This window comes from Haliotis cracherodii, unplaced genomic scaffold (assembly GCF_022045235.1).
Source record: "Haliotis cracherodii isolate W230 unplaced genomic scaffold, xgHalCrac1.p SCAF_18, whole genome shotgun sequence".
In the NCBI taxonomy this organism is placed as follows: domain Eukaryota; kingdom Metazoa; phylum Mollusca; class Gastropoda; order Lepetellida; family Haliotidae; genus Haliotis; species Haliotis cracherodii.
The window spans coordinates 17,166,146-17,190,721 of record NW_027266273.1 but is presented as its reverse complement, the minus strand read 5'-3'; the positions used below and the strand labels follow the sequence as shown (position 1 = coordinate 17,190,721).

General features: G+C 39.1%; 1 protein-coding gene across 1 annotated transcript; it reads left to right on the top strand.

Moving 5' to 3' along the window:
• The first annotated feature begins 1,494 nt into the window (after positions 1 to 1,494).
• On the top strand, positions 1,495 to 23,690 carry LOC139465320 (protein lifeguard 2-like). The gene is made up of 12 exons (XM_071247018.1): positions 1,495 to 1,582; positions 7,659 to 7,748; positions 9,526 to 9,746; positions 11,028 to 11,092; positions 13,384 to 13,440; positions 14,985 to 15,035; positions 16,758 to 16,797; positions 18,101 to 18,138; positions 19,393 to 19,480; positions 20,706 to 20,810; positions 21,432 to 21,479; positions 22,384 to 23,690. Exons 2-12 carry the CDS (start codon positions 7,664 to 7,666, stop codon positions 22,528 to 22,530), a joined length of 945 nt encoding a protein of 314 aa, XP_071103119.1. The 5' UTR covers positions 1,495 to 1,582; positions 7,659 to 7,663; the 3' UTR covers positions 22,531 to 23,690.
• Positions 23,691 to 24,576: the final 886 nt, after the last annotated feature.

Below are 24,576 nucleotides of genomic sequence, written 5' to 3'. Positions count from 1 at the left end.
AGTGAAAGTAGCCCTACTTGACCTTTGATATTTGCATCTCTATCCGCATATGACCCCAACGGATATCGTTTTTATCCGTTGGCTTTATCCTGCCGAGAAACCTACCCATTATATGATAAATAAATATATCAGTATGTACAACAAAAATAAAGTATTATATGTTAAAATGTGAAGATCTTTAATTGATTAATTTAAAAAAAAGAAGCATGTCCGAGTATACTCCCTTACCCTTTTTTCATGGAGGTCGTACCCGTACATCGCTTAAACAGTGCTATGTATTGAATTTTTGAGTCATCTTCTTTCATGGAATGTCGTTACATTTACTTGAAGTCCTACCATACACCAAAGGTTAAGTTAAAATGAGTCGTTTGGAAAAAAACTAATTTAAGACCAAAAACAGCGTTACTTAGCGATACTGTATGAAAACGTTGGGGCTTGGCAGTCATGTTTGGTGGTCGTGGACGGTTTGTTCAGAGAGTTATCGCCAGCAGACAAATTTTTAAATGACCTATGGGGAAAACGGATTATACTTGCCTGTTAAGTTTGGGTATCAGCAGTTTACCTATAATTAGCTATAAATAAATGTTTGGTGAGTGTCCGCGGCTACTACCGCTGTCCGGGTGCTGCTGCAACCACTCTAGTTTTACTGGATGTCACAATTGCCCCAGTCATTTATATGTACTTAATGCCTTACGTCCATATATATATATATTTCCTCAGCACTATAATAAAATCGGCATTAGTCCGGTCAAGTACAAACAAGTCCGTATACTTATAAAGTGCAATAATCTTGAACGCGACGTTAAACACCCTTCACCTCACCTCACCCAAATGATTCTGTCCCGAGGACTTTTGGTCCAATTCAATTCTCGCCAGAAACTGTTAAACCATTCCCGAAGGCAAAGCCCCGCAAACAACAAAAGGGAGGACGAAAAAGAGAGAAATCCCAATTTCTTACTGACACGCCTGTCAAACGGATCTTGTTAGAAAAGAAACTGAAGGCGAAGGAAAAGAAGAAACCAAAACCAAAACTAAAACGTCTGGCGATTAAAGGAAGAAGTAATTTTTTGCCAAAAGTTTTCAAATAGTCGTCCAGGTGAAGAATGGGTACAATGTTCTTCATATATTGTCATGAAGAGTGTACATCAAAACAAGGATTCTCCGAACAAAGTTAATCAGTTTCATAGTTCTATTTTAGAGTAATTATCAATATTAAACAGTTTGTTACATTCGACCCTTTTTTGTTACAATTGAACAATGATTGGGTACGATTGTAATACATGCTATCCAGGTGTATGGACAGTATACAGTAAACATATATTATATGTTAAAATGCGCAACTGATAGTGAACACTGTTCACGCATGTCTCTTATCATGTCTTTTGTAAAACCCGCTCTCGGTTACTGTCATCGTGACGCGTTGAAAGTATTGCGAAAGTAAGAATGAATTTGATTGGTCAATTCTCAACACTACGCACTTCCGTGTTTACTACTTTGCGTAATAGGCAACGGGCGTTGCTTGGATTTCAGTTGAAAGATATCGCCTCTATAACCATATTTTGGATAGTCTAACACCGCACAGGTAAGATGAAAGAGACTGCAACATCAGCTTATAATATTTACAGCGTGTCGACTGAAGGCATACTTTCTGTCTCATCTTATCCGATCTGTCACCGCCATCAGACTCTGATTCAGAGTGCTGCAGACATATGATTATGATGTGGGCCTAGTCGTATGTATACGGTTCAACAATCGTGAATGCATCTGTTTTAGTGATTCGTTAAAACTGTGATAGACAAAGTTAGTCAAATCAAGGCTAGCAGTAGCTAGTTTTTGTTCAGATAACAACCATAGTCAATCTGGATTTTTACTCTAGTTTCGGGCTAACGGATTATATATAGTGCCGTGTTTATCCCTGGTTAAAATAATCACATACTTAAACAGAATTTGTCACATTGCACTAAGATCGGTGTCTGTTTGTGTAATTACTATTTTAATGAATGACAATCTTAGGAAATTTAAGGCGTGGTGGAGTTGCCAAGTGGTTAAAGCGTAAGTGCACTCGTCATGCTGAAAGACCCAGGTGCAATTCTCAGTATGGGTACAATGTGTGAATACCATTTCTGGTATCCCCTGCAGCGATATTGCTTGAATATTGCGAAACGCGGCGTAAAAACTCAAATGACTCACTCTGGATGCTTGACTTGACGAAGGATATTTATGAGATTCAGCACATCCTCTAAATCGCGTCAGGGATAACCACAGGTCGGCGAGTGATAATATCCTTAAAGGGGCACTGATCTAAAGAAATTCCCCGGGACTGGTCGTTGCCTTTGTTATTGTTTTTCCTTGTGAGTACCCGGATGATACGCAACGCAACTGAGCGTGACAAGAGACTGGGCTACCATCTGCAAGGACAGCATAATAAACTTGGAGGCAATATTTGTTTTACCCATATTTGAACATTGATTGGTTAACCGTGATCTATTAAGATTTCCACAAAGGCTGCATGTTAATTAATTTCTTCAGCCTAAACAAACAGACAAAAAGAACGGCAGAGCTCATCGGTTGTTGTCATTTGGAAATACCCCTGATTGTTATAGTTTAAAAAAAAGTATCAATGCAGTGAAAGCATTTTCGGATTTCGGATTGCGTCGATAATACAATTACTACTCCCTTGTTGTCATCCACGTTTTCTGGTATAACCCTACACTTGTGTATTTGTCGTCATTCACTTGATGCTCAGTTAATGAATTTATTACATGTATTATTAGTGGTAGCACCCCTCCGTATACCCGAGGAAGCTTCCCATTTGGCATTTATTGTGTCGGGGGTAATTATTCAATCTAAATCCAGGTTTGACGTGAGGTGAAATATGTGTTATGTAATATGCACATAGCAGCCCAGCAAAAGATGAATGATCAGTTGATTTACTTTTTTTGTAAATCAGTGAATCGTTCGTAGTCATCAAAGGATTAACAGAAATTACATTGATTGATTAATCACTGTTATCTTGCATGGTGGATATGTCAAAAGTGAGTGTTTACATGTCTAGGTTTACTAAAACAAAGGGAATACACTCATATCATGGCGTGAAGTGCCGATGTAAAAACAACATACTTTGTTCAAAGGGTTAACCGATAATACATTGATTAATTGCTCATTGTTATCTAACTCAATGGATTTTTTTAGGAACCGTGGACGTTATGAAAATAGTTGTCACCTGGGCTTCCTCAGCTGACCTTTGAGACTTTTCACCTATATGAAACACCTGAAACAATTTAAGTGATCAGTTGAGAACCGAACACGGGTTATAATATCCCGAAACGATATATATCTTTTAAAATATTTGATTGTTACAGAGACACATGACATCGAATATGTTTCTTTGTACAGCTGCAGACGTTTGGGATATTGTTCCTTTGTGTGGATATTCACGTACACGTTCCTTAAACAAGGAAGCTGCCTAAAATTATACACATAAATTTGGTAGGTTGTAATTATGATATTCGCATTTTGTTTTCCTTCATTTGCAGTAGCATTGGACAGATTCATTCTTGTTCCTCTACGTCTTGGTTGGGAAATTCTTCGATGCTTGATAGATGTTGTTTTCACAAGTCTTTTCCTTTGTATATTACAGTCAATTTGTAGAATGTGATTCTCTCAGGCAAGTTATAAAATGTGTAAATATTTCAGTCAGTTTGACTAAAAAATCTGTCCATTTCTTTAACAGATTGACCAAAATTGATTAAGACGATCAATAGGGCCTAAAAACATCACAATAGATTATTATGTAGGATTAGAAGCCAAACAATATAGAAATGTACTTTTCATCATAACATTTTCAGTCTCTTGGTGATGATATTAAACATAAAAATGATTGGAATTTGTTGTCATAATAATACAGATGGACATATTTTTCAGTCAATTTGTAAAATAACTGAATATTCAGGCGTTACATAACTTTCCTAGGTGAAAATTTTGCACATGTTGACTGTAAAAATATAAACACGATAAAATAAGCAATGCTCATGAGAAATATTTACTTTGTGTTGCAAGTCAAAATAGTGTAAACGAAAATCGCACAATTACCAAGCAAGTGACTTATCAAAACTTCGTCACCATTACCGATGCTACCCACAAAGATACCTATATATAGCTACATTTCCTTATTATTTCCAAAACTGTATTTCATTTTGTTGATCAATGTGACCATATGCCTTATACTGTCAATAAAAGTGACAAATGTGCTTACGAATTGCGCAGCACAGGTCGCGAACTAGCCTAGGTTTCTGCTATATCATCCGGGTACTCATGGGAAAAAACAATAACAAAGGCAACAACCAGTCCCGGGGAATTGCTTTAGATCAGTGCCCCTTTAACATGTTAATATGTCTGTACTGCAATTGGCATACAGTATGAAAATGGTGTTATTTTCAATTGATCTCATTTCTGAGATGAAGAAATTGTCTTAACAGTTGGAGAGAATAATTAATTCCCATGTTCCCACGCAATTGGGATCGATTACATGCATCAACCAAGTCAGCGAGCCTGATCAACCGATCCCGTTAGTCGCCTTTTACGACAAGCAGTGGCCCTTTACGGCAAGTATGGGTTGCTGAAGACCTATTCTACCCCGGAATCTTCACAGGTCCCAAAGTACAATGAAAAATAAATATGATTCAGTGTAAACAGCACCAGTCATCCTTCTTTAGCCAATGTATTTTTCTATCCGTCTTAGACCATATATTTTTCATCCTTGTCAGCAGTGCATTCAAATATAACAGTATATATTCTGATTTAATCTAATAGTTTGCTTGTGTGAGGACGCATTTTTGAACGTAAATCTATGACAAACTCTCATTCAATAGATGACTTTTGATTGTTGATTACGTGTTCATGTATGAGAAAATATTTGTGATAAGATAACGATAAGAGAGAGGGAGATGGTGATCAAAGTGATGTCGCTTCTGAAACGGCAGATGAGGTCCAGTGTAGTAGGAATAAACGACGAGTGTTTATTGTAAGATAAACAACAACTGCAAGTCGTTTATTTCGTATATATATGAGATATCAACAGCCTTTTTAAGGATGTCAAGAAAATGTACAAGCTTTAAAAACATTTACCTGTGTTTGAATAATGGTGACTCCCTTAATACAATCCGACCTCGGCAATGTCGGACAAGTCCATTTTATGTACAGGGTGGTTACATTTGGTATTTCCTGGATATTTAATATTTGCAGTTAAATTTACACCATCATTTAGGAAATTTATCATTCTCCACCTCTGCGAAATTTTATAGCCAGAGGTAGATCCAGTGCTGCGTGAGCGCAATTCTCGCACAACCTTCACTTTTCTGATCTTAGGAAAATGTACGTCAGAAAAAACAACTTGGCATCCAGAGGGTTAAATACAATGTTAAAATACAACAGAAATTAAGAAAATAAGAACTTTTGAAAAATCCCTGTTTTAAACAAAATAATGATTTTGTCCCTTTTACCTGCCACTTACTTTAGAATGCAAGGTAAATTCCTGATTACAGAAATAGTTTAAAGCATTGTTGAAATATGATGACATGTTTGCTGTGTGGGTTAGAGAGGGAGGCTTGATCAGATGCTTCTTACCCTGTTTACAGTTGATTTATATGGTGAAGTGTTGTTATTGCACTCAGCAATATTCCAGCTATATGACGGCGGTCTGTAAATATCAAGTCTGGGCCAGACAATCCAGTGATTGATATCATGAGCATCGATCAACGCAATTGGGATGGATGACATGCATCAACCAAGTCAGCGATCCTGACCACCCGATCCCGTTAGTCGCCTTTTATGACAAGCATAGTCGCCTTTTACGGCTAGCATGGTTTGAAGGCCTATTTTATCCCGGATCTTCACGGGTCTACAGGCATAGTACGCATGTTGCATGACATTATAGTAAAAGTTGAAACAAGTACTGTAACATATCATTAAAAAAACATTATACATTTGATTTAGGTGTTACACACGCCCGACCGACCGACTGAATATTACAAGTTCCGTGTATATCACTGATTCAGTTGCATTTTTCTAAAATAAACTGTGACCAATTTTAGTCTATGAAGTTATTTATTTTAAAATAAAAAATTAGGCATGGCAGCTTTAACTAGGATTTGTGCGAGAGATGATCCTTCCCTGATACACGATTGGTCTCAGGTTACCTGGGAAGTGGCACTCTGTGGGTTGTGTCAGACACTGGTCCTGTGACCTTGTTTACATGTGTTGTACAGCTATGTCAACACTGTAGCCTAGACTGTGAACTGTGGACTGATATTGACTTATAATCGATCGAAGTGGAGACAGGATAATGGCTTCAGCTATTGTGCTTGAATCGTAAATAGTTGAATTGTTGAATTGAAATTGAACAGTGTTTTCGCATACATTTAAAGGTTTGTGATTTTGACTGTCTATGCATGATAAAACATGTCAAAAAAAAGGAAAAAGAAGTGTCTCATCTTTGTGTGGTTCATTTTAAGCCTAGTGGGTCAATGCTTTTTCCCCCCGTTTCTGAATTCAGCCATTCAATTAGCATTGTTTGGAGTTATCTTTCCTTTACTGTGTAACCGCCATGTTTTATATGGTACATTTTTGGGGGGGGGGGGGCTTCCCTCTTTAAGGAGGCACGCTATTGTACACTACATACAAAATAGATATAGTTTAGTTATTTCCAAGTTAATAGAATGTACTTTCAACAATTCTGTGTTGGAATACCTACACTTATTTTAGTGTCTTTGGTTGTCTTCTTTCATTAGCTTTTGTTGAGGAATCTAAGTCAGTGCAAAACCCGAAGCAGAAAGATTAAGCCGAGAAAAATGGCATCAGTTAGCAGGCTGGAGCCCTCACTTACTTCACTTTGAAATTATGTCTGAGGACACATATTTGAAAAACTATCTTCAGAAACAAAGGCAATCCGTTGTCAATGTTTTTCAAGTATAGAATGTTTTAACGTGTATTTAATGCTAGAACATGGCAATATTCATGTACAATGAATGTGTTCGTGAATAACAATGAATCATTGTTGCTTTTCATTTTGTCTTACGACAATCCAGAGATTGATTTTGTGAGCCAGTGTCCATGCCATCGGGTACAATGACACGTAATCAACAAATTCACAAGCTTGACCACCCAATCAATTTTGTTGTATCCCACGACCAGCTTTGGTTGCTAGGGGCCTATGCTAACTGGGAATTCTTGTAGGGGTACATTCATGATCATTGCGAATGAAGATTAGCTCAACAAAACATATAAGGCCAGACCCAAGTAATTACTTGCTATATAAGACCATCCTTAAATTTGTCACTGCTTGACCTCATCACCTGATGCTGATATCGTGGCAAAGAATTACCCAGTATTTCATTTGCGTGGATCGATCTCAGTGGGATAGCATTTAAATGTCAGCATTAGTCCAGACTAGTACAGACACCACAGGCTCGCTGACTTGGTTGATGCATGTCATCGTATCCAAGTTGCGTGGATTGATGCTCATGATATCAGTCACTGGATTATCTGGTCCAGACTCGATTATTTACAGACCGCCATCATATAGCTGGAATATTGCTGAGTGCGGCGTTAAACAACAAACAACAACAACAATAACAACAACCCAATTTTTATGATTTCAGTGAAGATGAGCAAGTACCCTGCAGCGCCGCCACCTTCTTATGACCAAGCCCATGGCTATGGCTATGACCAAAACCAGCCTCCAAGTACAGGTGAGTTTTTTGTCTGTATGACATTTTGCAGTGTTTTTGTAATGATAATAACATCATTACATTCCATATCAATATGAGGTTGTCATTGTTTCTGTGTTCAGTTTGTTTCACCCTGTTGCTGTTTATATACAAGAATATGGATTGGTTATTCCTGAATGCAGAATTCATTCACTCACTCACCCTGTAAGGTAAGATATTTAGAACATCATCTGAAGCAGGATCCGTATCTCAAGGACTGCACGGTATTACCAATACACTGCAATACTTAAGAATTGCCTTCACTTTGTGTGAGTTCATTGGAGTATAAACCTTCATAGAGTGAGGGCCAAACTGTGTGAACGTCGGAGCTTGCAACAACGTTCATACAATATTTGGCCTTCACTCTATGAAGGTTCATACTCCAATGAACTCACACAAAGTGAAGGCAATTCTTATAATTCTTTTATCACAATTTCTTACCTCAAAGGATATGGGCCAAGATCCACCACAATTTTATTTAGTACGTGTGACTTCATGTTTACACTGACAGCCATACAACAACCAGCTATATCGCGGAGTAAAATAGTTCCTCAAAAAGAGAGGTGACATGGGCGTATGGATGCACAACTTGCTCTTCAGAAACATCTTACGCAGCACATGTGTTCAAATCATATCCTTTTTAGATGAGAAAGGTCTGTAAAGAACTACCTCAGTAAGTCAGTAACAGCGTGTCGTAATACATTTTCATCAAGTACAAGACGTCAAAATGGCCGACACGAGAGATTTCCGAAGTTGTTAATGAACCTGTGGTGGTTACATGTGTTAGTCATCATTGATCAACTGGCCGATCATTGAAAGGGGATTAAAGATGCGTCAAACAGACACTAAGGTAAATTCATAGATTGCTGGAGACGGTCAATGTCAGCCAAGGCACGGATCGAGTCGATACTACGATAGTTTAGATGTGCATTTCTATGTTTGTTCATTAATTAGGATGGGCCGTAGCAAGGATATTCGTAAACAATCATGCAGTCAAGCTCTCTGACATTTCTCAATGTATACTGAAATGCTGAGACCAAGAGTAAAGGTTCTAAATAATCAGAAAGAACGTTTATGTATGTTTTTGTGCTAGGGAATTCCCAGGGGCTTCCTCAGGAATGTGGAAGTAGTCCGTCAGTGTTTACGTCATTTCAAGAACACGGTCTCGTGAAAAACATATGAATGTCAATTGTGTCGTTCATACACCTATGAACGTCAGTTTCGCGGTCATGTGACCGCCTTCTCGTCCAATGGAAAAGCCGTGTGTCATGTAAACTATTGTTTTTTTGTTCCAGTATATGGTGTAAAAAATACATAAATAGTTTTGCTAATACTGTGTCCTTTTACCTAAAATCTACAGCGAATTTCATTCACAAATGATGTTTCACTTAACAAATTGATAGACAAAACGACGGAACACGCAGAAGTTATTTTCCCCTAACATTGTTATCCCCCCTGCATCCATGACAAAATGGCAGCTCCTGACCATTCTGAGTAATATTTGCTTCAGTGTGTAGAAAATAGGATCTGCATGTACAATCAGTGTCAATCACTGTTGAACACTCAAGCTCCCAATATGTCGCAATATATATCGCAATACAGATACCTGCTTTGCAATATACATTTTTTGCCAATACACAGCCCTAAGTAGATCTTGTGATTCAATTTGATGAGATGAATTCGATATTTTTACTATAATTTTTAGTATCGTTGTTTATGATCCTAAAATATTTTTACTTTTTCTCCCTTTCTGTTGCAGGTATTGGATTTGCCCCAATTGAGATGGGCCAGGGCCAGTACAACACGGCCTACAGTGAAACGACACCTGCCCCTGCATCGTACCGACCCCCACCCCAGCAAGCCTTAGGGACATTTCCCCCACCTCGGGTGGAGCCTAAACCAGAAGATAATGACGCATTCAATGGAATAGTCGCGACAGGCTTCTCAGACAAAGCCATCCGACGATCTTTTATCAGGAAGGTATGTTTCAGCAAGAGGATATTTGGCTGTCTCAGACAAATTCTGCATTAAAATCATCAAAATTCTGCGTAAAGAACAAAACCATTTCCCTCTCAAAAATTAGTCAAACTCATTTTTTTTCTTTAAGATTTTTAATCTTTTGCATTCGGACATTTCCAGTTTTGTTTGAGGTATATCAACTTTATGTGGTCATTACGCCACAAGAATGTTTATTAGAGAGAATTAGTTATTTCAAATTTAGTTTTATTGTATTGTTTGGACTTTGTTATTTTTATATGTTGAATGTTTGGGTGTCATTTGAGGGCAAAATTGAAAAAATTCCAAACAAATTGTAAATAATGAAAATAAATTTGTTGATATCCAGGTATCCTTGGTAACAGGTATTGGACTGTCTTTTACCTTCTCACACATGTTTCTGGAATGTTTGTTTGTTGTTTAACGCCGCACTCAGCAATAATTGAGCTATAGAAGGCGGTCTGTAAATAATCGAGTCTGGACCAGACAATCCAGTGACTGACATCATGAGCATTGATCCACACAATGGGGATACGATGACATGCATCAACCAAGTCAGCGAGCCTGACCGCTTGATCCTGTTAGTTGCCTCTTAGTCGCCTGTTTCTGGAATGACAGATGTGATGGTTTATGTTTCAGGTGTAGTCGCCTGTTTCTGGAATGACAGATGTGATGATGTATGTTTCAGGTGTAGTCGCCTGTTTCTGGAATGACAGATGTGATGGTGTATGTTTCAGGTGTAGTCGCCTGTTTCTGGAATGACAGATGTGATGGTGTATGTTTCAGGTGTAGTCGCCTGTTTCTGGAATGACAGATGTGATGGTGTATGTTTCAGGTGTAGTCGCCTGTTTCTGGAATGACAGATGTAATGGTGTATGTTTCAGGTGTAGTCGCCTGTTTCTGGAATGACAGATGTGATGGTGTATGTTTCAGGTGTAGTCGCCTGTTTCTGGAATGACAAATGTGATGGTGTATGTTTCAGGTGTAGTCGCCTGTTTCTGGAATGACAAATGTGATGGTGTATGTTTCAGGTGTATGTTTCAGGTTTAGTCGCCTGTTTCTGGAATGACAGAGGTGATGGTGTATGTTTCAGGTGTAGTCGCCTGTTTCTGGAATGACAGATGTGATGGTGTATGTTTCAGGTGTAGTCGCCTGTTTCTGGAATGACAGATGTGATGGTGTATGTTTCAGGTGTAGTCGCCTGTTTCTGGAATGACAGATGTGATGGTGTATGTTTCAGGTGTATGTTTCAGGTATATGTTTCAGGTGTATCTTATCCTGATGAGTCAGTTGCTGATGACAGTCGGCTTCATTTGTCTCTTTATATATGTGTGAGTATCTCCTGTTATTTAATCATTAAGGGGGCACAGGTGGCAGAGTCGGCACAGTAGGCACTGTCTAAGTGGCCACATCTCACTGAGTTGGGCACACCTGCAAACTATGATTGAAGGTTCGATTCCCAGTTTTCCCTGATTATTGTCTGGAAGTTAATTTAAGGTACCGACGTTTACTACAATATCGGAAAAACTATTGGACCTACTCCAGTCAAAGTTGGTATGAGATTATTAAACAGTCATACATAACTGGATATTACATTTAAAGACAATCGGTGCATGAATTAAAAAATCTGTCTATTTAGCTATCACTATATTTCATCAACAACCAGACCTGTTCGTTAAAGGTGGAATGAGTTGATTGGTTCAACTGTGTCATATGGCCCTGTGATGTAGGGGTAGCATTATGCAGATGGCTGTTACAATGAATGCTCGTTCCAACCGTGACGAACAGGTCTGGTTGTTGATGTTCCAGATCATATGTTTCTAGGTTTGTCAGCAACAAACGTGCTCGTGGGTTTCGCCAAGGTGGTAAATGTCTGAGACCTACATCACTTTGGGCTTTCCTCCCACATCTAGCTGATATGCCCTGATGTGACTGGAATACTGTTCAAAGCGACGTTAAATTCAACTCACTCACACTCAGTTTAATCAGTTAGTTTCACTGTAGTGAGTGAGTTGGGTTTTATGCTACTTGTATTGTATTTTAGGTACACCATGGCTTGTAAGCTTGATGTGGGTGAAACGCCTGAAGTGATGTAGGTCTAAGACATTTGCGCCTTTGGTGAAACACGTGGACAGTGGTACTTCCCTCTCAAAATTAACATCAGCAAGTAGAGAGCGCATGTTCGAATCTCCAGATATGACGTCCAATAGAACAGTTTTATCTTGAAATAACCACGCTTTATTCTTCATTGTTTTTTGAGAGTTATCACGTAGCTATCTTAATAAGTTATATACACAGATATGTGGTCCAAGTAATGATGAAGGATTATGTATGTAGGAGTTCTTAAATGAAGAATGTAATAGCATTTGTTATGGGGTATGATGCTAAAATCATGTTGCTAAAAGAAACCTAGAAACAGAATTATGATCTGGGATTTGAACCCAACATCATTGGTTTCTGAAGTGCCTAAGGGACGCAACTCTGCATAGCCTGGAGTAGAGTGAGACCCTGGTTCTCAGTAACACGGCTTGAAAACACTTCTTTCTGCTTACCCCAAACCTCTTTGTTATTGGATGACACAGGCATGTCAGGTGGGCCTCAGAGTATCAGAATGGGAGCAGTAGACATATTTATCGTTCTGTTTTGTTTACTGGACAACCAATCATTTAGGAAAGCAGCCTTGTCCAATCTTTGCCATGTTTGCAAATGACCCTTTCAGTGCCTTACCTGACTAAAACGTGAAAGAAGTATATTTGAGAAATAAAGGACGAGTGGGACTTATTTTTTTCTCCCTGCAGTGTTTTATTGTATGATTTAACGACCATGTGTCGTTCATTTCGTATATGAGATTTTAATGTCATGCCTCTTTAAGGATGTTAATTAAAGCATTTGCTTGTCATGCCGAAGACCCGAGTTTGAATCCCGACATGGGTACAATGTGTGAAGCCCATTTCTAGTGTCCCCTGCTGTGATATTGCTGGAATATTGCTAAAAGCAGCGTAAAAGCAAACTCACTCACTCACTCACTCACTCACTCACTCACTCACTCACTCACTCACTCACTCACTCACTCACTCACTCACTCACTCACTCACTCACTCACTCACTCACTCACTCACTCACTCACTCACTCACTCACTCACTCACTCACTCACTCACTCACTCACTCACTCACTCACTCACTCACTCACTCACTCACTCACTCACTCACTCACTCACTCACTCACTCACTCACTCACTCACTCACTCACTCACTCACTCACTCACTCACTCACTCACTCACTCACTCACTCACTCACTCACTCACTCACTCACTCACTCACTCACTCACTCACTCACTCACTCACTCACTCACTCACTCACTCACTCACTCACTTCCCTCCCAAAAATAACATCATCCAATTTACATCATCAAGTAGAGAGCACATATTCGAATCTCCAGATCTTGAATTAACCGCACTTTATTTTCCATTGTTCTTTGCAAGTAATAGTTATCATGTAGCTATCTCATAGACACAGATATGTGGTCCAAGTAATGATGAAGGATTGTGTATGTAGTAGTTCTTGATATATATGTATATAATAGCCTTTGTTAGGACCGGTTTTATGTTCCATCTTTCAGGAATCCGATCAGGAACTGGGTGCAGACCGATGGCTTCTGGTTCTACTATGTGTCCTAGTAAGTCACTTTCTCCTTTGTGGTACACAATCAGAGCTCCAGATAAGCTTTTGGTGTTGTGGGTATTTTACCCATGCATTTTAAAATCATTGGGTATCAGTAATTCTATCTGGGTATTCAAATTTCTGTTACCCACTAGTTTTTACACATGTGGGTATTTAAGTTAAATATTTAAAAACACTATTCATCTAGTCCCTGCAAACTGGTGCCGTGTGGGTTCGAGAGCTTTATAGGACTCAAAAATACCACAATACTTCCACAAGAAAGTGTGATGGCAAATGATCGTGATGTAACTGTCACCGTGGAGTTTGGCAAGGTTGACGGAATGCCCATTTATAATTTCAAAATAAGTTGCTGATATGCTAATCGAATATGGAGGGTTACTTCACAATATTTTGATGATACGCACAAATTTTATTTTTGTAGCGTATCTGTAATGTTTCTTGTGTATTTGATACTTGGATTTACTGCATATTTCTGCATTTCTGATGCGTATTTTACGCAGATACGCAGCTTATCTGGAGCTCTGCACAATAACTCATTGCATTGTTTTGTCTTGAATTTGTTGAGGTGGGTGAATGTCCCCTTTAGCTGTGAAAGACAACTTTTTTCCACTGCTGGGTCAACAATAGTATTCACATGTTTATAAACTTAGAAGCTCCAACAGATGGTTCACAGCAACATGACAATCCACTTTTGTGTAATTTATATGCTTCTTGACATGTCAGCAAAACTGTCCTGTTATTCTGGAGTATCAATCTTACAGCAGAGTTCATCACAAAGTTTGTAGTAAGCTCAACTATGTATTTGCATCTAGTCTACGGTATTTAGAGCGCGGTTTTATGCTTTTGCTTAAAAATCATCGTGTAGGAATACATATAAGCATTTTAGGGGTTGTACTACCCCATTTGGATAGCTCTTCTATCCTGAGGATTACCTTCAGCATTCATATTATGAAGACAATTATAACCCAAATTAAACTGAGAATAGGTTCTTTTTATGTTCAACAATGTTGTTTTGAGAGGGTATTCTTACAGATAAGGACCACCTCCGTGGTCTAGTGGTAGAGCGTCCGCCCGGAGAGCGAAAGGTCTGGGGTTCGATCCTCAGCCGCGTCATACCAAAAGATGTTAAAAGATGGTACTTGGTGTTACCCTGTCTGGCGCTCGGCATTAAGGGGCTAAAACAAGGACTGGTCGGCTCGGAGACAGTATACCTTGTCTGAGTGGGGTATTCATGTTAAACTGCGGCATGGTATCTCAGTGAGCTAGCACTATAAATGGGCATCAGTCCGGACTAGTACAAGCAGCCACACAAACACACATCACGTACATGCACGTTGCTATATAAGTGCAAAAATCTGGGACGCGACGTTAAACCCCATTTCACCTTACCTCACCTGACAAATAATTTTCCGTTTTAGAAGTAATTTAATTTTTTGAACTTTGTTTACCATCATTATTATGATGCCATGTTCACACTCCTTCAGCTAGAACTCTCTCTGTGTTCCTGTCATTCATCTGACATTGTTTCCCTGTTTGCAGTGGCACATTCCTGGTGACATACTTTGTGCTGATTTGCATTCCGTCTGTTAGGTAAGTTTTTATTTAGATATTTATCCTATTCCTATGGGCCTTTGTTTGATAGGCATTTTTTAGAAGTTGAGGGATGACAAAGTAGAGATAATTCATGGATAACAACTTCTTTATTTACAGTAAAGGCGTCGTTTAGATCCTTATACTGTTGCCAAGGAAGGCATAAGGATCTATACCAAAACGTCGCCTTTAATGTAAATAAAGAAGTTGTTATCCATGAATTATAACTACTTTGTTGTTTAATGCCGCACTCAGCAATCAGTGTTCCAGCTCTATGACACCGGTCTGTAAATAATTGAAATAATTGACCAGACAGTCCAGTGATTGACATCTTGAGCATTGATCTACGCTATTGGAATATAATGACATTCATGAACCAAGTCAAGGCGCCTGACTACCGAATCCTGTTAGTCGCCTCTTACAGCAAGCAAGGGTTGCTGAAGATCTATTCTCTACCCAGATCTTCACGGGTACAGATTATTTAAGAATTGACTTCTATTTGTTTGCGTTTATCATGTTTATGGAGGTTTATACATAGGAGCTTGGTGTTGATTGTAAGAAATGATTGGTAACTGTCTTGAAAAACAACCACTTTTCAGCTGTTGTCTCACAATTACATGTTGGTATTAGTATTGGATTTTGATATTGTCTAGTTTTCGTCATTTGAATTTGAGATACAATAACAGTTGCGTATTCCATAATCTGGTATTTATGCAGCCATAATCTGGTATTCATGCAGTCATGATATGGTATTCCGACAACAATTACTGGTGTAAGTCACGCCTGTGAAGACCCGGGGTCTAGGTCTTCAGTAACTCATGCTTGCTGTAAAAGGCGACTATGCTTGTCGTATGAGGCGACTAACGGGATTGTCCCCATTGCGAAGATCCATGCTCGTGCTCGTGATGTCAATCACTGGATAGTCTGGTCCAGACTGGATTATTTACAGACCACCGTCATATAGCTGGCATATTGCTGAGTTTGGCATTAAGCAACAAACAAACAAACAAACAATGAGGCTTCTATTGTCATATGCAACAAAATAGGAGATTGAAAAAAGACATCACAAAATGTCCTGAGAACAAGACAGTTTTAAGAAATTACAATGTATCTAATTATTGGGTATAATCTCTGATGCACATAATAACGACTTGGGCACATCTTCACACCTTGGGGGTGGACAGGTAGCCTAGTGGTTAAAGCGTCAGTTCGTCACTCTGATGACCCGGGTTCGATTCTCGATGTGGGTATAATGTGTGAAGCCCATTTCTGGTGTCCCCGGCTGTGATATTGCTGGACTGTTGCTAAAAGCGGCGTAAAACCATACTCACTCACGCACTTCACACCTTGAATGTTTAGTGGACATATTATTGAATGTCTAAGGCGCCGAGATTCGCTGTGAAGAGTTGCGTCCCTTGGCCACGCCAGAAACCTATGATTGTGGGTTCGAATCCCGGTTTGGCCCTGATTATGTTTCAAGGTTTGTCAGCACCATACCCGTACTCGTGGGTTTCACCAAAGTGGTTAACGTCAGAGACCTGCATCATTTCGGGCTTTCCTCCCACATTCAGCTGACACGCCACGATATAACTGGAATACTCTTAAAAGCAGCCAAACACACTCACTCACTCACTTGAATGTTTTATCACTGACTAAAGGTTAGCCTCAGTACCTGTCTATGCTGGTTTTTGGTGCAACATTAATGTTATCTTTTTTTTATAGGCGACAAACTCCTGGAAATTACATCTGCCTCATAGTATTTGTGAGTAGCTTTTGATATTTACCTGTTTTACCTTATCCTGAGTCATACTAATTGCATATCTCTGAAGGTACTGGAAACTTACTGTCCTGTGTTCCCAGAGTACAGAAACATCTCACCAAAATTCACTGTTCCCAAGCGCGTCAGAACCATGTCACCAAGCAGTGTGACTCTAAATTTTCTCATTTTCAGCCAACGAGCTAGTTGGGAATTTTCATATAATTTTTTTGGGTATGGACTATCTTATCTAACTTCCATCACATATTCATCGATTATTTTTAGATTTGGCTGTAACTAATTCACATTTTTGCTCTTTAAATGTCCCCCTGTTTTCATGATGAAAACGTGTACTACATGTCATCATCACCTCAAGCCGTTCAAGTACAGCAGTTGACTGTAGGGATGTCCGGGACGACCTGTTTGTATCGAACATTCTCAGGAAGGGTTACTGACCAGCTTAAGAGAGGAACCTCCTCTCTCTCTCAATCCGCTGATTGTTCAATATCCGGAGACACTGCAATCCAAATGAACAGAAGTCATCAACACACTTCTTTCAAAGGGAGCAGTAGAGATAGTACAACCAGATGTCCGGGGTTTTATTCACTGATCTTCCTCGTCCTCAAAAAGAACTCAAACCAAAAGTTTTGTTTAATCTACCACATGAAAGAATTCAACAAAAAGTACCTTTAAAAGGGAGGCAGGTTCCACCTACCTGACAAAAGAGATGATATAACAGGACAATTAGGCTTAAAAAAATGAAAAGAATTGGCTCTAAGGCGATGACTTTTGAAAATATAGTGTTTTTTTTTATTTTGCTTGTTCAAACGAGTATGTAGCCAAATAAACAGTTGTGTACCATCAACCTGGGAAAGAGCCTTCCTATATCACTATAATAAAATAAGCATACAATTCCTATTGCCACCATTATCAGAGAAGCACATTAAAGCAGTGTGCATGTAAAGGGAATTTAAGTAACAATGTTATATCTAACATAAAGCAATGTGAAGGGTGTGTTTGGGTGAGATGTTTTTCCGTTCTATGGGAACACAGGAAGTTTCAATGAGAAGAAATAAGCAATTAGTATGAGCAAGGAAAAGTATATGATATTTTTACCTTAACAAAGTCATGTTTCTTGAGTTCTTCTTAATCACACACTGTGTCAGCCTGCACATATTGCCCTATTAACATGATTAATACTTCCATGTTGTGACTGATGCAGATGCGACTTGTTTTAAATTTAAAAGTAACTTAAGATTATATCAACTAATCTGTAAATATGTTTTCACGACAGTCTTTTCTGTTTCAGACATTGGCCTTCTCCTACATGGTGGGAACTATATCATGGTGAGGAGAGCTGTCATCACACTTAGACTTTATTCAACAGGAACAACTGGCGCAGTTTCATTCACTGTGCAGAGTTGCTTCCCTTCATCATACAAGGATCTGCTGATCGTTAGTTCGAAGTCCAGATTCAGGCAGATCATGAACATGACCCACTATCCCCATACGCATGTGTGTTGCGAAAAAGCAAGAAGCAATGACACAATGAGATGCCAACTGATATACCCTCACTCAGTCATTCATTCAACTTGAGATTTTATTTTTATTATGTCACAATACATTCCACACATGCTTCCAATCCCTGTAAGAGTTCTCCTTTTGATCTGCTTTTCGTACTTTATTTTGATTTGGATATATGGAATACAAAACGAGCTCCCATGTAATATGAAATTTATGAAGCGAGTGAATAGATCTGGTATCTGACAAGCGAACGCGAGTCAAATACCAGACCTATTCACGGGTTTCATAAAATTGGTATTAAATGGGAGCTGGTTTCATATTATATTTATCACTTGCCGTTTATAACTTTTTTCTAAATTTCACTGTCATGTGTGAATAGGCAGATATCTACATGATCCACATCATATTGAGTTTAACAGAATAAGGCTAAAAAAAAATTATTCTTGGTTCTCAGGCACCGCCGCATCATCACAAAGGCCACCGCACGTTTCGTTTTTATTTCCATTTAAAAAAAAGAAATCCTTAAATATCCCCCCCCAAAAAAGCCGCCCACCCGCCCAATATTTTCTGAACCTATTGCCTGAGAACCAACTTATTTTTTTCATCCTAATACTTCAAACACGTCAAAAGTTGACATGTATTAATTTAATATCATACAACAGCCTAGCTTAGAATTCAGGGTTCCATTCCACAAAGTTATTGTAGCACTAAGGTTATCATTATTCCCATTCTTTAACATAGACTTACGACTGTTGTGCGGGGGATCTCTTCACACACAGTCGTCTGAGGCGCCGTGATTCGCTGTGCAGAGTTGCGTCCCTCGGGCATGCCAGAAACCTATGATTGTGGGTTGGAATCCCAGTTCGTCCCGATTATGTCTCTAGGTTTACCCGTGCTCGTGGGTTTCACCTAAGTGGTAAACGTCTGAGACCTGCATCACTTCGGGCTTTCCTCCCACATCAAGCTGACACGCCGCGATATAACTGGAATACTGTTAAAAGCGGCGTTAAACTCACTCACTCACTCTTCATGGCCAGGTAATAAAAAATGTGAATGATATTTGTTCCTTTGTTCCAGTTACTATTCCACAAACATTGTACTGATCATGATGGGTATCACGACCCTGGTCTGTCTGTCCATCTCCCTGTTCGCCATACAGACAAAGGTAGGTGCAGTCAAGGAGTATCCACGAACCCAACATGGCTATCATTCTCGGTATATTTTACTCTTTACAAATGAGACCCGTGAAGATCCGGGGTAGAATATGCTTGCCGTAAAAGGCGACTATGCTTGTCGTAAGAGGCGACTAACGGGATCAGGTGGTCAGGCTCGCTGACTTAGTTGAAGCATTTCATGGATCCCAATTGCGTGGGTCGATGCTCATGATATCAATCACTGGATTGTCTGGTCCACACTCGGTTATTTACAGACCACCGTCAAACCAACTTTACAGGATTTTTAAGGATTTTCGTCAGCCCAGTTTCATATTCAGCCTCAGTCCAGTGTTACTCCGCCCAGTGTCACTGCGTGCAGCGTCACTGCATCCAGCATCACTGCGCTAGTGTCACTGTGCCCAGTTTCACTGCGTCCGTGTCACTCCACCCAGTGTCACTCCACCCAGTGTCACTCTGTCACTCTGCCATCTGATCCCCACAGGCTGTTTGGTGTTCCAGATTCAGAGATAGGAACCATTATGATTTTGGTCGAATCATTTTGCAGTTTTGCAGCGTGATTAAATCACAAAATTACAATTAAATTTATAGAAAAACAACTACCGTATATTGCATGTAAGTTGAGACCCAAATTATATGTATGTGTACTGTTCAAATGGTACCGCTTTACTCAATAATCCAGACATCAGATTGCAAGATGGGTTTTGACAGTATGGATAAATGAGACTACAAATTTCGCCATCAATATGGAATGTTGAGGAAAACAGAAGCTTGGTATCTCAGTATCGGCTTTATTCTGGACTAGTACACACACTACAGGCTCGCTGACTTGGTTGATGCATGTCATCGTATCCCAATTGTGTGGATTGATGCTCATGATATCAGTCACTGGATTGTCTGGTCCAGACTCAATTATTTAAAGACTGCCGTCATATAGCTGGACGATTGCTAAGTGCAGTGTTAAACAAACAAACAAACAAACAAACGAAAAAAAAGAAAAAAAAGTACACACACCAACCAAGATAGAAATTTGACTTAAAGTAACAGTCAGATCATTTGTTTTTTCAAATTTGTGTGTGTGTGTAGGGGGGATTTCTCATCTTCTGATGACTGTTGTTTAAAATCCTGGGTCAAGTTCTGGGTAATGTGACTCGGCTGAGAGAAAGAACCAGTGTTTGTTTTCAATATTCACCATGTTTGTGTGATTCTGTTGTCCAGATTGACTTCACCATGTGCAGTGGCCTGCTGTTTGTTCTGGTGATGGTGCTGTTTTTCTTCGGCTGGTCGTGTCTCTTCACCTTCTACGCCTACGGCTACAACAGGGTATGTTGAAGATCTTTGACCATCGCTACTCCTATTGTGCTGCTGCTATTATACTTTGCTAAGCACAGACATACATACGACAGCCGTAATGCTATAATCGCATCGTGGTACGAGGCCCCCTACCCCACATTGAACTTTTGGCAGATTCAGATCAGGCTCCATTGGCAGGGTAATTGGGAAAGACGGACAAATGGACAGACTGACTGACCCACTGACAAGGCCTTGAATTTTAAGGTCCCTCTTGAATAGCCTTAATTTTTAGTGTTTAACTTTTAAGGCCTTGAAAATCACTAAAATAGCTTGAAAAGCCTTGAATTTGAACAAAACACGTTATACTTGTGTATGAAAGTATTTTAATTCAGTGGAAAGCCATCTAAAGGCCGTGAATTTTAGTGTTTCAGATCTGCCCGAACATACAAAGTACATAAAAGCAAGTGAAGTTGCAATGGGCAAGAAATTACAAATGTGGATTTTATCCTTTTTGATGAGAAGTGAAGCTTAAAGTTGTTATTCTGGAAAAAGAAATGCAGATATTTTGCGGAGAGCTTGATCTGTAAGTATCAGTGATACTTACATGAATTTGACCTTGACTTCACTATGACCTCTAATTCGGTGTTTCAGATCTTGGACTGTGTCTATGGAGGTCTCGCTGCCCTTGTCTTTGGTTTGGTGAGTATGGGAGGAATGTTTCCTTTCTTAAGGGGGCGGTAGGGTCAAGGTCAAGGTGACAGCAAAACAACACTTTGAGTAGAAATCATGTTGAACGGAAAGTTTTTTATCATTAATTTCTCACATTCGCAATAACTTTGTCAGCGTCTTTGAATGAGTGAAGAACATTGACACCTTCGTTACACTCTCGTTAACATCGCTGGCACCAGTGTGGGCGTGACCACTACAAGAATGTTGAAATTTGCCCTCTTACCCAAATGTAGTAACGTTTATACTTTTGTTTATGTCTTTGGGAATGCCAATACAGTTATTTTTTAAAAGGTTTACGACTGACCATATTTCTTAGATTAATTAACCTTTTTGTTTGTTTGATCGGATTGCTTCAAGATTGCAGATGAAGGGAAAATCAACCAACCTCTGCCTTACATTCTTACTATACCAAGTACATGATAGTTGTAATGAAACAGAAATTCAAATTGACAAACGAAGAAAATAATTTAGCAGGGTAAGAGTATTCGGCGTCACAGCAGTCATCACTTGTTTGTAAACATAACGGTCAGTCAGTTGCAAGTTCAACTCCAAGCATGGTTGAAGCCACCTATCACAGTTGGGAGCTTTGACTGGTGGCAGCGATAGCTTTGTGAAGGAGATATCGCTATGAGGAAATTGGCAGAGCGCATGTAGAGGGAAGTACCTGCTATACTGGATGGCATTGTTTTTAAGTATGAGGATTTTTTTACTTTGGGGAAAATGGAAATAAAGACGAAATGTGCGATGGACTTTATGATGATGCGGGCGGTCCCTGAGAACCAAGACTATTATTTGTTTTAGCCTAAGTTATCATTATTTGGGTAAGTGCTTAAACAACTGATCACTTCCTGTTATGTACTGCCGACTGTTTCAGTTCTTGATCTACGACACTCAGATGATCGTCGGCGGCAGGAAGCACGAACTGTCCCCAGAGGAGTACATCTTCGGCGCTCTGCAACTCTACATTGACGTCGTCTACCTCTTCCTCATCCTCCTCTCCCTCTTCGGCAAGAGCAACTAAAACATCGGAAACTACATCAGAAAGACGTGCACATGACATGACTCGCTGACAGAAAGATACAAGTCAATATTTAGTGTCTGACACAACTGACACGATTGTTTGATTTCTGACATACAATCAGAATTTGAAGATAATCAAACGTCCACATTATGACCAAAATTAATGATTTGAGGTCAGTTTCATTGTGAAATTGACATTTATTTCCCTCCAGTCTTCAAGTCAATGATTGCCATGATTATCAATGATATAGATCAATGATGGTGTTATGATTATTGTTATGCTATGATTACTGATTTATATTGTTGGGAATTCACTCTCTTGGTGTCCATGGTAACACAGATGATTCGAACAGTTTGTACATAACTCATCCTTGCTGAAGGATGCCAGCTCGGTACTGATGTTATGAGATCTGTGTACGCAATACCATCACTGACAATATATCCCCGGCAGCTACTTCCATGATGTACCACAAGGAGGGTTATGGCTGAATAGGCAACAGCATTCATTGGTTCGTGATTGAAAGAAAATACATAGCAGACTATGTGATGTTTGTAAAGTAATCACTCACTCCAAAATTAACATCAGGAGATCACTTTGTTATCATTTTTATTGCCCCAATGAAACAGCACCTTCCTGAATTATATTAATCTTTGGCAAACAGGTGTTAATTTTAAACATTGCTTGTTTTGTGGGCAGTGTCAGTCTGAGGCTGCGGCATGTTGTGTCCAGGCGTTATTGATATTCCTTCTATAACCATGACATGACCAAGGACAAGATTGTATCATCAAGATTCTGAGACTTTACGTAATTTGTCATGGAGTTGAAATTAGTACAATTTGAAATAAAAAATTCTGTTGCAGTTGGTTCAGTAGGTACTGTATTTTCTTGAGTATAGTGCACACTTTTTTCCCAAGAAACGCAGCTGTGTAGTTGAATGATTGAGGCACGAATTGAGATATAAACTTTGACTCTCTTTTCTTAAACACTTCCTTTAAAGTTAATAATATTGTTTATTTACAAAGTCTGTAATCTTAATGGTTAACTTGACTGTAACCATGGTAACTTTATCTTATGTCAAGGGAAGATAAGTTAATTTTGGTCTTCTCTGCAAAGTGCCACTCTTGCCTCAAGCTTCTTAATTCACAGCATGGATATTTTGAGATAAATTCTGTAGTTAGGTCAAAGTTGGGACCCAGTCCAAGGTTTGAGATAGTGCTATGTATTTTTATCTCAAATTTGAGACATGGGGTCAAATGTGTGTCTATTCAGGCAGTCGGGACTGGAGAATAGGGTTGAGATATCAGCAATTTGAGATAACAGATTTTGAGATAACAAGGTTTGACTGTACCCCTAGATCTTATGTTAAGTGATTATATGTTAAGTTAAGAAAACACACATGACATGAAATTGATTATCGAGCACATTATGACAATAATAGGTGCTCTTTCATCACATGAAACTTGATTACTATAGGTCGTTATGACAACAGGAGGGTTCTCTTCATCACATGAAACTTGATTACTACAGGTCATTATGACAACAGAAGGGTTCTCTTCATCACATGAAACTTGATTACTATAGGTCATTATGACAATAGAAGGGTTCTCTTCATCACATGAAACTTGATTACTACAGGTCGTTATGACAACAGTAGGATTCTCTTCATCACATGAAACTTGATTACTACAGGTCATGACAACAGAAGGGTTCTCTTCACATGAAACTTGATTACGACAGGTCATTATGACAACAGAAGGGTTCTCTTCATCACATGAAACTTGATTACTATAGGTCATTATGACAACAGAAGGGTTCTCTTCACATGAAACCTGATTATGACAGGTCATTATGACAACAGAAGGGTTCTCTTCATCACATGAAACTTGATTACGACAGGTCATTATGACAAAAGAAGGGTTCTCTTCACATGAAACTTGATTACTATAGGTCATTATGACAACAGAAGGGTTCTCTTCATCACATGAAACTTGATTACGACAGGTCATTATGACAACAGAAGGGTTCTCTTCATCACATGAAACTTGA